Genomic DNA, 16,029 nt, shown 5'->3' on the forward strand with positions numbered 1-16,029 from the left:
CTGACGTGAGCGTTGGAGATCACATTTTATTGCAAAGTTTAACACATTTGATCCGATTAATTACTCATGCACAAAAATATATACTTTTATGATCGCAAGCGCTTCGACGAACGTAAACAGATAAAACATTGCATTCAGCGTTTTTAAGAACGTTTGTATATAGGCGTGCTGTAAATCTAATGTATCACACGGATGTGTTTACAGTTTAATGTTCCGACTCAAAATGCCTTGCTAAAATAAAAACAGCAATCATACAATTTATAGGATTTTTACGCACGGTCCGGTATTATGTGTCATCCATCTTTGACATAATCACTAATGCTGCATAGCTGAGTGCTAAAAAGTCAGTGCCAGATGTAGCTTAGTTCAAAAACTTTATATCATTGCTGCAAAGGCATATGTATCTCTGTAACAACAGACAAAATGCTTTTGAAAAAAAGGAGGATACACATTGCACGCGTATAATATGCGTTCTATAAGAAAAGAAATATATAGAAGTGAATAAAAAAACTGATTACAGTACACTGTAATTTCAAACTAAAATAACTTGCTTCTTTGGAGTCTTTCGGCGTAAGCTGCAATAATGTTATCATTTTTATGGATCACAAGTTTCTCCTTCACGATCTTTGGCAAAACCGCTAAATGGAGCTACACAGAAATTTTCATCTGGTAGATAAGCCTCATCAATTTTTAATGGGTCAGTTGTGTAACGTGGCTGTAAAAATTGCAAAGTTATAGTTAGTTCACTGGTAACAACTCAAACGCATGCAAATTTGTACTTCTACTGACGGATTCGAAATTTTGACCGTCTCAATGCCTTTGCAATACAGGTTCCATTTTAGCATACTATTTTATTAAGTTTCAACATACCGAGCTAGTTTGCTGTGCCATACCGCTGCAGATTCGATCTTGTGGACCGCCCCGTAACGCTGCGCTTAAGCCATCTGCCACTTGTTTTGTCCATGGATACTGCGTAGATACGTTGAATAACCAAAATGATTAATATAATGCAGCTAATCAGGCGAAGTGACTAAACTAAAGGATGTAGGCCTAACTATATAAAAAGCGAGTAAAAATCGCTTTTGTAAGCTACAAAATAATTTATGGAATCTTGTTGTTTGGGCTATACTGCAAAATGACATAAGTACTACGTACAGTATATATAGATGCGGAAATTGTAGACAAACTGTATATAATCTTACACTATTGATTGCTGCATCCAAAGTTGTATTTGCTCTGGCACGAGGTTCGGTGATGATAAATTTATCAAATCCAATGTCAAACACGTTGGCTATGGTGCTTATTGGTCTAAATAATGTAACTGCAGCGTATAACATCCAGCTCAAAATTAAAAAAAATTGAATTCTTTATGTGACGGTAGGTGTAGTAAGTTACATTAAGCTCATACGACCTAAGTTTGATTTCCGCAATTGTATCTTTTTAAGAACGCTCCTCGCAGCGAAACCCAAGAAGAATGTTATTATGTTATAATGTTACTCACTGCACATTTCTGTAACCCAAAATTCCCCCAAGCAAGCGTAAACTTGAGCCCCTTGCTGGTCCCGAAGCGCAAAAGTCAAGCGCGATTCGTGGATAATACAATACAAAGCTTAAACACATTTCATCCGTTGTCCGAAAGCCTCCCTGCAAACAAATATTTTGAAATGGTAAAGTTGTTTCAAATCTTGTATATATATGCTGATAGTAAAAGAAGACCATTGCAAACAATTGTTGGTCATTTTAGTATGATTGATTCATCTACAAAACTGATCTTAAAAACCTACTTTTATAAAACCCTGTCTGCCACGACTCGAATAATCGCAGACAAGCTGAAGCGCGTCTCCTTTCTGTACAACTCTCTCTGGAGAAATAGTCCGAGTTTCTTGAAAGTCAAAATCATAGGACTGGTCATCTGCGATTGGAGGCAATTCCGTACCATTTCTGACAATGACGGTTTTGTAGAAAGTTAGGCAGGAACATTTACGAAATTACTTGCTTTAAATAGTCTATTCTTGTCAACACTTTGTATAGTAGATTAAACTATATACTCGACAATTTTTCTATCCACTTGTTACCTTACATGACGTAGTTTCATTTTTCTTCCTGCTAAATGGGAATGAAGGAGGACTGACGTAAGATTAATATGATCTATACCAGCCTGATCTAAAGTCTGATGCAATACAGAGCAAAAAAATTGTGCAACCAACGAGCAACCAGCATCATAAAGTATAAAACCTGCTTAAATGTTACATTTTCTATTCGTACAAAATATAAGGAAATAGCTTTTACAGTTTAATTTCGCACCAAAGCCGTTGAAAGTATATTACTTAAACAAGCAATTTAATATCCAAGTACTATAGAAGTACTAATACTCGAAGAGTAAATATATTTAAATAAAAACTTTGAGAGTTAAGTTTGTTACCAAATCAAGACACGAATTATCACAATCTCCGGATATTTGAAAAGATTCCATATTTGGAGGAACCACTAGCTCCAAACCAATAAAAGTGCTGCCAACTTGTGCTATGCCTGCGTCATACACTCTTAACTTGGACGTGTAGGTGAACTTCACTCCGGAAGTGTCACGTATAACTAAAAAAAAACGTATAGTTACAGCATGTGTGCATTTGCATACGTATGGTTATCTTTACGTATAGCACGAATATATTGTTTGCAATCACCCCGTTGTGCAGGATTGTCGTAATGAGTTTCCAACAGGATAAAGGTAGGCTCTCCGGGGACACCTATCGGCAAACCAACTTTGTCAGGAAGGAAGGTAGGCTAAAAAAGTGAACTATATGACCCATTCAATCTCTTACATATTCAAACTGTCTTTTTAACTGTGTGATGCAAATCAAGTCAATTTTATTTCTGTATTGTATACTTACACCACTTCCGACAGCCCACCCGTACATAAGCTGGGGCTGACAACGGCTAGCTTCAGGAAGAGCATCATCGAGGTAACACGATGCACTTCTCCCGACGTTGTTTGTATTCTAACAAAAATGACGTTTTAGTACAAGCGGATAAAGAGGAAGTGTTTGGTATAAGTGGCTTTGTGCGACTTTATTCCGCGAACTAAGTTGTAGAATTGGAAATGTGATTTTGTCCTTTGCTTGTGATCTCTGATATGTTTGAAACGATAGCGTTTTTCAGGTATATTGCGTGTAACCCAGCAAGATATTAATTACCTTCAAAACTGGAGGACAATAATAGAGAAGCATATGATGAACGTTAAGAAGATTTTCTTGATCTATTATCGCTTCCATCTGCATATAATCATTAGGAATGTTTACTTAAGGTATGGCCAAGAGTCTTGGCCCAAGACTGAAAGAAAAGCTAACTTAATATGTCAAAAACTACTTAACCTTTGAGAAACCCACTCACAAAATTTCTAGTTCCTTAGTAAATCAGTAAAAACAATTGTTCACCTTTATTATATGACGTTTGGATGGAAATATAGGTAGTTGAAGAAGTCTACATTTATAATATGTTGAATCGACAGGAAACTCTATTCCATCATTTCGCAACTCCAATGTTTCTAGTGATGGATCCTCCTGAACTTCACGGGGTTGGGCAGGTTGTTTTGCCAAAAGAAGGACACTTTTGGAACCTGTTACAAGTGTTAAGCATTTTTTCCTAAATTTTCCTGTAAACACCAGTTTCAGCTAAACGAATCAGCCCAACCTCTGTTCTCAAATCGATGTTTATCAGTGAAGAACAGATCTGAAAGTCGAGGATCGTTAACTCCAAAAGCATACAACATTCTCATTGTTGCATCCTGGAATAGCAAGTTGTTGATTATGATAGTAATCAATACATTGAAATTACTAACTATATTACCCTACTATGAGCTTCATTAAGGTTGTAAGTAATACCGAAAATCAAACCTACATGTAAAAACAATAGAGTAGGCTACATTATTTCACCGTTATAGGCCGGTCGTGGTAGTCCTCGCATGCAGCAAGCTGTCGTCGAAACTTTATTATGGTAAATCCATCACATTCTCTGCCAGCCAGTAGCTCGACGTTTTCTTCACGGTCCATCGGCGGATAACCTCCGTAAGGTGGGCTGAACCTATCCTGTATAATGTAGCATATAATATATAAAAAATAATAGGCCTACTCAATACTCATATCTACAAACAAGCAGTACATAATTTGTATTTTTCATATAAAGTTCAATTTATATATGTACCTTGACCTAAAAACTTGTTTTGTCATGGTATTACCCATTGCTTATAAGCAAGTGTACTTACAGTCAAATGAACCCTTCCATCTTTTACCCATCCCACGACAATGTCTGAATTAGCCATTTTCCCATTCGGGGAAATCCCAATTCCAATCCAACCGGTTGTTTGAACGTGAAGCTGCAACCATAGCAAAGATATAATTTTATGCTTCTTGGGCGATAGTTTAAAATTACTTGTAGCCTCGTGAAAAATAGAAATTACTTGTTCACTATTCACTCGTGTACGACATGAATAAAAGAGTTAGTATGTTCTGAAAGCCTTTATCGTTTCTGATTGTGCAACGTTTCTGTTGTTTTTTTTTTCATTTAAGTCACATCCAAATTTGCTTTTTGAAAGTTTAATCTAAAAAATCTTCACTTATTTAACCACAGTTTTGTTTTGGTTTAAACAACCGAAATCTGGCAGCAAACTCTCGGTGACATAAAATTAATCAACGCTAACAAATCCCAATAAATCATATATTAACAATAAAATTCCCGGATCATGACCAAACGATTAACATTTATAGAAAGCGGACAATTAGCAAAAGCCTGAAGCATTTTAAAAATCAAACTACGTTTTGATTTTCTCTTTTTCTAAGCAGGGATTTAAATTAAAAGGTCAGAAATGACGCTCGGCTTATTTTGAATCCGTCAGATCCGTTATGTAAGACAAGTATCGGCTTAATTAAACGTTCTTAGAATAACTACAACGTGATGGCTTAACGCAAATAGTCTACACTGAAAGAAAAATCGCATCATCGACATATGCTTGTATTTCTGCTTAACTCTACGTGTTGCCACTAACACTAGCTTTGTAAATTATATATTTTATGTGTATACAGTACAGATAAAGTCTTTTATGTTACAATACAAATATTAAATACCAAAATAAATCATAAAGCGAAAAATATACATAGATACTTCAAAAATAACAATTAATATTTCTATCTTATTCTTGCAGCATGATTACCTCAAACGTTATGTGTGGATTGTTAATTTTCCAGAACATTCTAAACTGTCTCTTTGGATCCAAATATTCAACATATTGAAAATCCTCACTAGGCTCTATTTCTTGAGCGAAGGCTGCGTACTTTTTCAGAGTAAATATTACCAAAACAAATAGAAGTAGCTTCATTTCAGACTTCCTATCTGCAGAACCTATACAGTTCTTCACGTTTTAATTGCAATGCCTATTGATTCTGCAAGTTATATCAGAAACATTATATTCAATGCAGATATTTTTTGCGGCGTTTGTTCGAACTATTGAAAAAAACCGCAAGTCATTCTTGTGGCCACGGTTTAAACTCTGAAATGCATATTAACAGCATTACTTTATCTTAAATATAACCCGTTATTTTGACGTCAGCACATGAATTGCTATTGTCCCGCGGCCAAAACTTTTGCGCGTTTGTTTGTCAAAACGATTATACAATTAGTGGTAGAAATAATTCCATGTCTAAATATAAAATTTCATAAATTTTGTGTATTCTTGTCTTTGTGGTGACTTTTGAGAACAAATAAGAGAAAATTAAAATGTCTTCAGTTTTTCAATTTAATAACCAGCTGCTCAAAAATTAGCCCTAAATACAAAAAAATTTTCATAATCCTTGCCATTTAATTACACTAACAGAAATTAACATGTTTTTTATATCATTTACAACATAGAGATATACAAGTTAAACAACAAGTAAATTTATTAACGCCATAATTTTCATAAAGAAAACCAGAGGATTGTTGGATAGAATCAGTATTTCTTGATGTTTATGTTTCTCAACTTCTTGTGTTGGTTGGTGCATATAGATAACCATCTTCGTAAATAAATTTCATGGACTACAGATTTGTTCTGAAAGCTCTGTTGCAAAACCGCTGGACGGCGCCACACACGAATTTTCGCTAGTTGAAAACGGTTCATCAATTGTAATTGGACCGGTATTGTATGTTTGCTGTAACACAACAACAGAAATCAATTGAAACAAAAAACATCACAGCAAAAATGTCAAAATTTTATGATAAAAATTGCTTTGGTTTCTACTGGTAGCCTACTTTGCAACCTTGTGTTTTAGTTGTGAAGGACAAGAAATTAAATTTTTCACGACGGCAGCTTTGAGGTGTGTTTGTAACAAATCAAAAAGCGGTATTCGAAATTAGTAACTGTCGGTATCAGTTTGTATATCGTTTACGGTGCAGGTAAGACAGTTGTTTTCCAATGATTAATATGGTTACTGTACTACTGTTCCAATGCATTTTCGCATGTCATAAGGTTGCATTTCCCATTTAAATTAAGTTGATAAGTCTCGTAGTTTATTTCCTTTGTACTCACTCGTCCACTTAGAAGTCCATGGCTATCACAAATCTGTTGCTGTGGACTGTTCTCCAGTGCAGCGCTCAGTCCGTCTGCCAATTGTTTGGTCCAAGGATACTGAATAATTATATTCATTATGGCTATTAACCAACATAGAACAAAGTACTATAAACAATGAAATTTAGTGAAACCTGTTAAATCGAGTCTGAAGGAAATCAAAAACTCCTTTTTGGTTATCGAAATTTGAGTTATCCGAAATTGGTAGCCTACGAGTGATATTACAATTGGCATTTTACCGGGGTATTTTTATCGGAACTTTTGTGCTAAGCAAGTGTGACTTAACGGTGTTTTACTATATGCACACCAATAAAACGTTAAATTTACTAAAATTGGACGTGAAAACCAAAAAGACGTCATAAATTAATAGATTTAAATAAATGACCTTACGTTATTGATTGCCACATCCAAAGTTGTGTTTGCCTTTTCCTGAGGTTCAGTGATAACAAATTTATCAAATCCAATTTCAAACGCGTTACGTATTGGACTTGTCGGCCTGCATTAAAACACTAAGTCTATATAATTATAAACACTATACTGACATTTAGATGGGCATGCAAGATAAAAACTATTGTAATTTGCATTGTTAAAGCATGATATTTTTGCAATAACATCTATTTTCAGGGCCTTAATGTTGAGCCGAATTAACCACCATTGCTAAAGCTGTACATAGAAGTGCCAATCAAAGTTCGGATTGATTACGACATTACGTCTATACCAAGTAATCGAGTAAACGTTAACATAAATGGTTTTATCCGATTTGTAATTGCTTTTTTTGAATAATGTGACAAATAAATCGGACAATTACGCCCAAAACCAGGCAATATTCGATTAAAGAATCGATTTTTCTAAGTCTTCTAAGATTTTGGTCAATTAAAGAGAATAAACTGCATGTTTTGGACGATTAGATCGATTACGTTTCATACACTTTTCAGAGCTTGGATGATTACTTCAAGAACGTTAATCGAACAATCAATAGAGTAAACTAGTAAAGCGATATTTAAAAATCCAAAACAACTTAGAAAATTGTTACATTAGCTTTGAAATAACATGAAATATATTACTAAGTTTTGAGTGACTGCGACAGGTTTTACATATTTCAAACCTAAAAAACTCTGCGCAGGAAATCTTAAATATTTTGTAGAATATAAATGAACGTCCGTAAACCGAACCAGTCTAAATAGTTTTGCCGTTATATTTCGCAATTATGTGGTGGAAGTTGTTCTAGATTTACGTTATTATGATGCGTTAATGGCATTAGTCGCTACAATGAAAGATGCGTGATTGGTTTGCGGTCTATAAAGTGTTGAAAAATAACATTATTGATTTTTGACCGCGCCAAACTGCCAAGCAGTTAACGATTAAATTCTAGGTGGGTTGAAAGTTAATCGTTATATATGACTTGAAAATCGATTACAATTTGAGATAACAGCAGAATTATTAGAAATAAATAGATTATTTTTCACTTTGCTACCCTAAAAATCGAATAATCAACTGATTACTAACGGTAAATCTTGCATTTATTCGAATAAAGTACCTCATCTCTGGTGCCAATATAGTGTATACTTACTGAACATTGGTATACCCTAAGATTCCTCCCAGGAAGCGTACACTCGAACCTCTCACCGGCCCTGACACACAGGTTCCCAGAGAAATACGAGGATAATACAAAACAAAGGCCAAACACATTTCTTCTGTGGTTCGATAACCTCCCTGGAAATAAAGACAAAATAAAAGTGGAATTAGTTAATAACTGTTGATGGTGGGGAAAACTGCACGTAACAACAACCGTGTCAACTTGGTGTTCGTTGTATACGTCTTTAAAGATTCAAAGCAAAAAATTCAAGTATAGCTTGCAACTAAAACACCTTGATTAAACCCTCTCTACCACGACTCGAATAATCACAGACAAGCTGAAGTGCGTCTCCTTTCCTTACGACTCGCTCAGGAGAAATAACCCTTGTTTCTTGGAAGTTAAAATCGTAAGATTGGTCATTTGTGATGGGAGGTAATTCTGTACCATTTCTAGTAATAGAAATATTTTTTTAAATGCGACTTTAAGTTAATAATACAACACATCCATTGTACAAACTGCCAAATACTACTGTAAAGATGATATAATAAGTACACTGTACTTAGTACAGTATATAGGCATAAACAGTATATACTTAAAGGCCATATATTCAACTTTAAATTACCAGTCACCAACCTTATATGACGTAGCTTCATTTTTCTTCCAGCCAAATGAGAATGTAACATTACAGCCGTGATATTGATTTGGTCTACTCCAGTCTCATTCATAACCTTTATACAAAAAGTACCATTGAATATTGAGCCATTTCATGCCTGACGTTCAACATGAAGTAAATTTATTACCGATTCAATGCATGAAGAATGACACTGTCCGTAAATTTTAAAGGAATCCGTATTTGGGGGAATCACAAGTTCCAAGCCGACAAAAACATTGCCAATTTGTGATATTCCAGCGTCGTATTTTCTTAATTTTGTTGTGTAAGTAAACTTTACTCCGGAAGTGTCAAGAATTACTGCAACAATAAGATTTACTTAACTACAAGAAAACTGTATTAGTTCTTCATGAACAGTCAACGTATAAATCAGAAGTGGGGTAAATTTCACCCCAAAGAATTGTTTACAATTTTTATCACCGTCACGGTAGAATTAAAACTTTCTCCCTCCAAGGTATGAAACCTTGTATGGTGAAAAGGAAACTTCCAAGGTATTAAAATGATAAAAGTACCTTGCTGGGAAGGATTGTCGTAATGAGTTTCTAACAAAACAAAAGTCGACTCTCCGGGTACCCCGACCGGAAACCCAACGTCGTCGGGAAGAAACACGGGCTGAAACGGATGGAGACATTTTTGCTTATTCTGCCTAAATTTTGTTTAATTGCAAAACTTACTTTAAGCATTTCGAGTCTTTTTGGTAGAGCTTTTTGATCACCATTTAAAAGACAAAGAAAGGCGTGCCCAATACCTATACGTCATGCTATTGCTATGCTCGAGTGATTTTGAACTTTAGCAGCCTAGCATGGTAAAATCCTTTTATCTTTCATTCAGACGGCGGCGTAGCGTGGCGTCGGCACTTTTTTGCTTTTTTAATAGTGAGTAAACGCTTAATCATTCTTTTTTGGTACTTACTCCACTTCCCACCGCCCATCCATACAGGAGGGTGATACAGTTGAAGATGTCAGGAAAAGCATCTTCCGAGTAACAAGAACAACTTCTTCCAATGTTTGCCGGATTCTTAACAATATATTTATACTTAAAAAACCCTTTCTTGACAAAAGCAAGACGTTGAAAGGAGTTTGTCGGGTAAGAAGAGATCTACAATCATTTGAAAGGCTACAAAAGTCTACAAAATTAAAATTACCCGCAAAACTTCTGGGCAAAGATAAAGAATCATGTGGTGAACATTGAAGAGATTTTCAGGATTAATCAACGGTTCCATCTACAGAAAAAAATATTTTAATTTTCACGACAATCTATTTATAATAACTTAATTAAAGTATACCTGCTAATTAGAATGTACATAAACGTCCAACAAAACTTCCGACGGATTTTTTAAACATTTTAAATGCCAGACTTTACCTTTATGATGTGACGCTTTGAAGGAAACGAAGGCAACTGAAAAAGTCTACATTTATAATATGTTTGATCGACAGGAAACTCTATTCCATCATTTCGCAACTCCAATGTTTCCAGTGATGGATCTTCCTGAACTTCACGGGGTTGGACTGGTTGTTTTGCCAAAAGAAGGACACTTTTGGAACCTGTTACAAGTGTATGAATTTTCATGTTTTTATATATAAATCGTCGCCTGAACACCAGATTCATCAGAACAAGTAAGGCTAACCTCTGTTCTCAAATCGATGTTTGTCGGTGAAGAATAAATCAGAAAGATGAGGATCGTTAACTCCAAAGGCATACAACATTCTGACTGTTGCTTCCTGAAACAGAAGTAAAAATATGGAGTAGGCTACGTGCCTTGCCCTGGCACTTTCCGTGTCATTCCATGATAAAATAGGTAAGGAATAAATGTTCAATAAGAATCGAGGATGACTCGTCGTCGCCAGAGTATATTATTTCACCGTTATTGGCCGGTCGTGGTAGTCCTCGCATGCAGCAAGCTGTCGTCGAAACTTTATTATGGTAAATCCATCGCATTCCCTGCCAGCCAGTAGCTCGACGTTTTCTTCACGGTCCGTTGGCGGATAACCTCCGTAAGGTGGGCTGAACCTATCCTAAATGGTAAACAGTGATCTAACTACTTGTACCGTAAACTTTTAAAACTGCTGCATAGTTTGTGCAGTTTAAAGCTTTAAAAACTCGTGCAGTGGGCTTAGACCTATAACTCCGGAGGAAGCTATAGATTCATTTAAATACCTAAGTGCTGTCACAGTATGATTCTATAGTCACATATTTTTGTGACTCTGAGTCCGGTCGGGCTTTTTGGGTCGGGTTCGCGCGGGTTTAACTTTAAAAAAAACCGGACCAGATTCGGGCTTAAATTAATACAAACACTCTGCCACATTTGCTTCGTAATTTCACTTTTTACACGAATGCGCATGCGTGAAGAGTGCTAAAAACCTCCCGCTGAGAGCAAATCGTAAAACTTAGAAAAAGATAACAGTCTGAGAACGGCATCAAATTATGACGTTGACCATTCAGTAAAATTAACTTTCGGACTTAATTTGGGCTTCAAAGAAATTTTCGAGCTCTAGTTAACAATATTTATGTAAGGCCCGTTTACAACTCTGTTGTGACTATAGTTTATTTTGAAATTTCACTTCTTGAATATTTTCTCAAATAGGCCTAATAATACTCCTATATAATCACCGTCAAGTGTGCTCTTCCATCCTTCACCCATCCCACAACGATGTCCGAGTTGGCCATTCTTCCGTCCGGAGAAATCCCTATTCCAACCCAACCTGTTGTTTGAACGTGCAGCTACAAACAAAAGAAAAACCTTAGGTAAAGCTTATGCACAGCTGAGCTATACTATGCACTACATGCTAAGTTAACAATTAACATTTGGTATGAAAAATGCTTTCGTGTTGCAACCATATTATTATAAGTACAATACTGTAGTAGTTTACCGGTATACGGTTTGCTCTCGAAAAAGCTTGTTTAAACTTATTGTAAAAGCTTGTTTAAAGTATGTCGGAAAATACTTTTCACGTCTTCTCTCTGATGAACAATGACTTTACTAACCTCGAATGTTATAAAAGGTTCATCAACTTTCCAGAACATTCTAAATTGTTGTATCGGATCCAAATATTCGTCATATGGAAACTCCTCGCTGGGCTCTATTACTTGCGCGTTTACAGCAAATATTTGCAAGTTAAAAGTTATTAAGAATTTAAGTAATATCTTCATTCTATTCTTCTTACTTTACTCCTACAAACAAACAAACAAACAAACAAACATCAAAAGAAGGAAAGTATTTTTGATGGATTTTACCATTGCAATTAATATTGTTTATTCATTGCTTTGTACAAGCTACGACTTAAACATAAAGAAATTTGAGCTTGACTGGTTACCAAACTTCACAAAACATTACACGTAAGCTATGTAGCTAACATTGCTGCAGTAAAATGAAAGTATTAGTGTTAGGGTGTTTTTTTCTGCCCTAATCTTGTCGTAAATAACTCTGTTCCTTTGTAGACATGACGATCGAGTTTATGAAATGTTTGGCCTCGCGGCTTATGTTTTTTGTTGCATAATCAAAATACAGAGCTTTGGGCGATTTTCTTCTCGTTGAAACGTAAGCAATACTCAGAATCGTTGCCCAAAGGGATAAAATGACCACATTTGATTTGAAACAAAAACAGAAACTGAATTTACGACTGCAGTAGGCTACATAAAGATGTGACTGAAAATTTGTACATTCTCTATAAAGCCAAATTATAGACTAGTGTGCTTTATGCTGGCCTACTGATGGCAATTTAAATTAAAAAAGTTTAATTGATATAAGTAATTAACTAATGTTCTGAATAAACTTACAGGCCTAAGCAATGACACTACGACATGCACATAATAAATAAGTTAGTCCTAACAGGATGTGATTATTTCTCTATCCTAATCTTCCCGTCCTATACTTTCATTCCGGTTACATTTTTTAACCTTTGCAATCGTGTTTTATTCATGAATTAAATGGTTTAACAGTTTTACGTGTTTTCATAATCAGTCGTTGTAACAGTATGCATCACTGAATATAGCCTACATGTAGACCTACCACATTTGAAAATTAAAAGATGTCGTATTCGTCAAAGATTTTCAGTAGCTCAGAAACTAAAAAGACATAACCTATATGTTGTAAGTTATATCTTTTCTGTCACCATGCGATTAGGCTTAAAACATAGTAACAACCTTGCGGTCGACACAATAAATTTCATTTTAGGTATTTCTTTTCCAGTAGCGTACTTGGAGAGCATTAGACCATGCCCCCCTTCACAAACCCAACTATTTTTAGGTCCTAATCCATTTTACATTTACTTTATTATTCGTTTAACGCATTTCCTAGCTTGCGACGACTTATCAGCTATAACTTGTTCAGGAAAACATATGTCAAGCGGGTGTATGGCGTTTCAAAATGGTTGTATACGGCCTTACAAACTGTAAACGGCGTTTTAAATGTGTCGGCTACAATGCTACATTATGATTTGGCAGCTTTTGTACGTATAAGTAAATATTGTAAGTAATACGTATACGTGATTGTAAATATAAGATTACATTCCATTTCAAGGTGTTTGAAAGTGGTTTTTGAAGACGTGAAAAAGATTATTAGGCTGGAAGCACAAGCACGAGAATTTCAAAAACAGTTTGAAGTGTCACCTAAAAAGAAATTATTTGCCTACGAACGCGTACTGTTCAGCAAAACGACGCGAATTTAAAAAAAAATTTAAAATATATTTTTTGATAGAAATGATATTTTGCTGTCAGTATGGCTTTGTTTTAAATATTGATTAACTTGACTCGAATCTCTATTTCAAAATGACTCGACATCACTTGAGTCTTGTAATGTAAATGACTTGACTTCACTTGAACTAAAGTTTAATGATTTGGTTACGATTCAGCAAACATTTTTAGCCTCGAAACACCAAGTCTAATTGTTTTTCTTCGCGGAACACCGAGAAACCGAGGACGTATTTAAGGGGTGATTAGGATAGAAGTCCTAGCCCCCAAAAGTCCTGGAGAAATAGTTGATAACTAAATAGTTAGATAAAATATAACAGATAAACAGTTACACGACCCAGTAGTATTACAGTATTTCAGTTGCTGGTATACAAAATAACTGTAATAGTGAACAACAGAAATGATTTGCTTGGCGTAACACTTTTAAGAGCTGCGGAACACATAGATGATACATTACGCGGATAACATAACACATACATGGAGAATTTTTGGTAGGCCTATATCAAAACAAAACTTTTTAAATTGGAAATGTCCAAATGGAATTTTTCTGACGAAGAGTTATGAGGTCGTCTGGATATTTTACGTATGTCTGATTTTTTTAAACTCCTTTAGGCAAAAGTTTGACGAAATACACATGCCAACTGCCACGTTTTGATAAAACGCCAAGTCAAAGGCGACTAAAGATTGAAACCTGGTTGGTCGAGCTGCGCATTAGGTTTGCATCTCAGGCCTGAACATGGGAGAAATCTGTTAACGCACTTCAAATTAGTTGTTGAATAGGCCTACACCTTGAAATTATTTGACCGATGCGCTTATAAGTTTTTTGCTGTTCAATGCTTTTATGTTAGGCATAAAATTACAGTACAGCCATACCTAGTGGGAAATGTAAGACCTGCGCCCACGAGATTCTTCAACGTGCAGTCCAAACTTTTTTATCTTCACGCAAGTTATAATAAACAATTAGAGAAAAACTGGTTGTTTGAACGCCAATTTATATGGTAACAAATAAACAAAAAATTTAGTCTTCAGTGCCGGACTGCAGAGTATGGCAGTTTTCGCCAGATCTTGGGAGTGCAGAAGCAAAATTCCGGTATGCAAGGAAGCAGCCGGTGTGCACTGCGACTTGTCGCTTAAGCCTTTGCGGCGTTTTTGGTAGGCAAGGTACGGCCTTTTGCAATAGAAAATTAGTGTCTCATCTTTTTTGAGAGATCGCTTTGCTCCTGGTGTGCAATACTGCTTGGTCAAAAAATCTCGTGTTGCATGTTGAAATCACGCCGTGGTCACCAGTGTACCAACTAGGATTCTTATTTGTAATTAATTATTGATTATTTGATAATTCATTTAGCTGACTCTGTTGATATGCATGTTCGTAAACCACTGATAGACTAGTTGAGCATCACAGTCTGATAACCAAACTGACTGTATTCTTAAATATAGTTATATTATTATTGATTCACAACGAAAGGAATATTGCTTTCAGAGCACATATCAGAGATGCATTCGATATTACTGCATAAACTTGACTGATCGTTGAGAGAGAGCATCATCTGTTTGAACGGTTGATATTACTTGGAAGTAATAGAAATGGGTTGCGTGTACATGACCAAAATATAGTACAGCATTTGTTCGTAAACACACGGCGTAAAAAAACAATAACAAAATATCATAATCATTAGATCTGCACAAAAATTCCGTAGGAATATTGGCTAATTATGACAATTAACACAAGATGAAAAAGGGCATCGTGTCTCCTTTTTTTGAAACCACAGTTGGCATAACATTTCTGCTGTATTTGTAATGTATGCCAAATTGGCCTTCAACATAAGCATCACACGAAATGCACTGGTGCAAAATGATGCACCAGGTGCATTTTGCAGCCCGGTAGACAAAACACAGAACGTGTGGGCTCCGTTTTCCAGAGGTAAATGTCAAACACTCGGGAGCAGGAAGCACATTCTTCATAAGTCTTGAGGGTGCAGTTGCCATGCTTTAAATTAGTGCTATTTAGTCTTCAGTCAAAAGCGAACGGAAAAATTTCTTTTAAAGTACCCTGTTTCTAGCTGTTAACTTGTTTTGCGAATAAACACTTCAAGACAAAATGTTGCGTGTCTCTAATACTTTCCGTTAAAAATCCTGGAAAAGTAGTTGCCAAGGTATCAGGTTCTCGCAAAAAGTTAGAATTTGTGTTTGGCATAGGCTGGTACTGCTTAATGTTGCTGCTCAGTAACTGCATTCAGTGTCTGTGTGATGCCTTGTATCACACATAATCAGTGGTAAATCTTCATGCAAATACACACAAAAGCATCATGTGTCATCATGACAATTACTCGAATTAGTGCGAGTCTTATTAGCTATTACCTTGCCTCGACAAGCCCGGGTAATTATGTTATTGTCTCATCGCTATTCTTAGCGTTTAAGGTAAGAAAATCCAAAAATTTGTGCAGTCGTAATTAATTACTAAGACGGACAGAACAGTCAGCACAATATTGTGACACCACAATT

General features: G+C 35.7%; 2 protein-coding genes across 2 annotated transcripts; both read right to left on the reverse strand.

Moving 5' to 3' along the window:
* Nucleotides 1-6: 6 nt before the first annotated feature.
* Nucleotides 7-5,568, reverse strand: LOC143464547 (DBH-like monooxygenase protein 1 homolog). The gene is made up of 15 exons (XM_076962382.1): nucleotides 5,204-5,568; nucleotides 4,259-4,369; nucleotides 3,930-4,082; nucleotides 3,688-3,781; nucleotides 3,432-3,613; nucleotides 3,192-3,269; nucleotides 2,889-2,996; nucleotides 2,682-2,781; nucleotides 2,423-2,592; nucleotides 2,076-2,170; nucleotides 1,785-1,941; nucleotides 1,502-1,644; nucleotides 1,203-1,308; nucleotides 871-969; nucleotides 7-715 (listed from the first exon to the last, which is right to left on the reverse strand). The coding sequence occupies exons 1-15, from the start codon at nucleotides 5,366-5,368 to the stop codon at nucleotides 596-598; spliced, it is 1,881 nt and encodes a 626-aa protein (XP_076818497.1). The 5' UTR covers nucleotides 5,369-5,568; the 3' UTR covers nucleotides 7-595.
* A 198-nt stretch (nucleotides 5,569-5,766) lies between these two features.
* On the reverse strand, nucleotides 5,767-12,005 carry LOC143464548 (DBH-like monooxygenase protein 1 homolog). The gene is made up of 15 exons (XM_076962383.1): nucleotides 11,824-12,005; nucleotides 11,449-11,559; nucleotides 10,701-10,853; nucleotides 10,466-10,559; nucleotides 10,201-10,382; nucleotides 9,983-10,060; nucleotides 9,751-9,855; nucleotides 9,351-9,450; nucleotides 8,969-9,138; nucleotides 8,802-8,896; nucleotides 8,461-8,617; nucleotides 8,163-8,305; nucleotides 6,983-7,088; nucleotides 6,554-6,652; nucleotides 5,767-6,176 (listed from the first exon to the last, which is right to left on the reverse strand). The coding sequence occupies exons 1-15, from the start codon at nucleotides 11,986-11,988 to the stop codon at nucleotides 6,057-6,059; spliced, it is 1,878 nt and encodes a 625-aa protein (XP_076818498.1). The 5' UTR covers nucleotides 11,989-12,005; the 3' UTR covers nucleotides 5,767-6,056.
* Nucleotides 12,006-16,029: the final 4,024 nt, after the last annotated feature.

Source organism: Clavelina lepadiformis, chromosome 7 (assembly GCF_947623445.1).
Source record: "Clavelina lepadiformis chromosome 7, kaClaLepa1.1, whole genome shotgun sequence".
In the NCBI taxonomy this organism is placed as follows: Eukaryota; Metazoa; Chordata; class Ascidiacea; order Aplousobranchia; family Clavelinidae; genus Clavelina; species Clavelina lepadiformis.

What these genes read in the sequence shown, in the direction of transcription:
- LOC143464547 (XM_076962382.1), bottom strand. Translation starts at nt 5,368, where the DNA reads ATGAAGCTACTTCTATTTGTTTTGGTAATATTTACTCTGAAAAAGTAC. An exon ending in CCAAACGTCATATAATAAAG is followed by an intron (nt 3,270 to 3,431) that starts GTGAACAATTGT and finishes GATTATATGCAG; the next exon opens with ATGGAAGCGATAATAGATCA. An exon ending in TGGCACAGCAAACTAGCTCG is followed by an intron (nt 716 to 870) that starts GTATGTTGAAAC and finishes CAATTTTTACAG; the next exon opens with CCACGTTACACAACTGACCC.
- LOC143464548 (XM_076962383.1), bottom strand. Translation starts at nt 11,988, where the DNA reads ATGAAGATATTACTTAAATTCTTAATAACTTTTAACTTGCAAATATTT. An exon ending in TTTGCCCAGAAGTTTTGCGG is followed by an intron (nt 9,856 to 9,982) that starts GTAATTTTAATT and finishes TATATTGTTAAG; the next exon opens with AATCCGGCAAACATTGGAAG. An exon ending in TTAGGGTATACCAATGTTCA is followed by an intron (nt 7,089 to 8,162) that starts GTAAGTATACAC and finishes GTTTTAATGCAG; the next exon opens with GCCGACAAGTCCAATACGTA.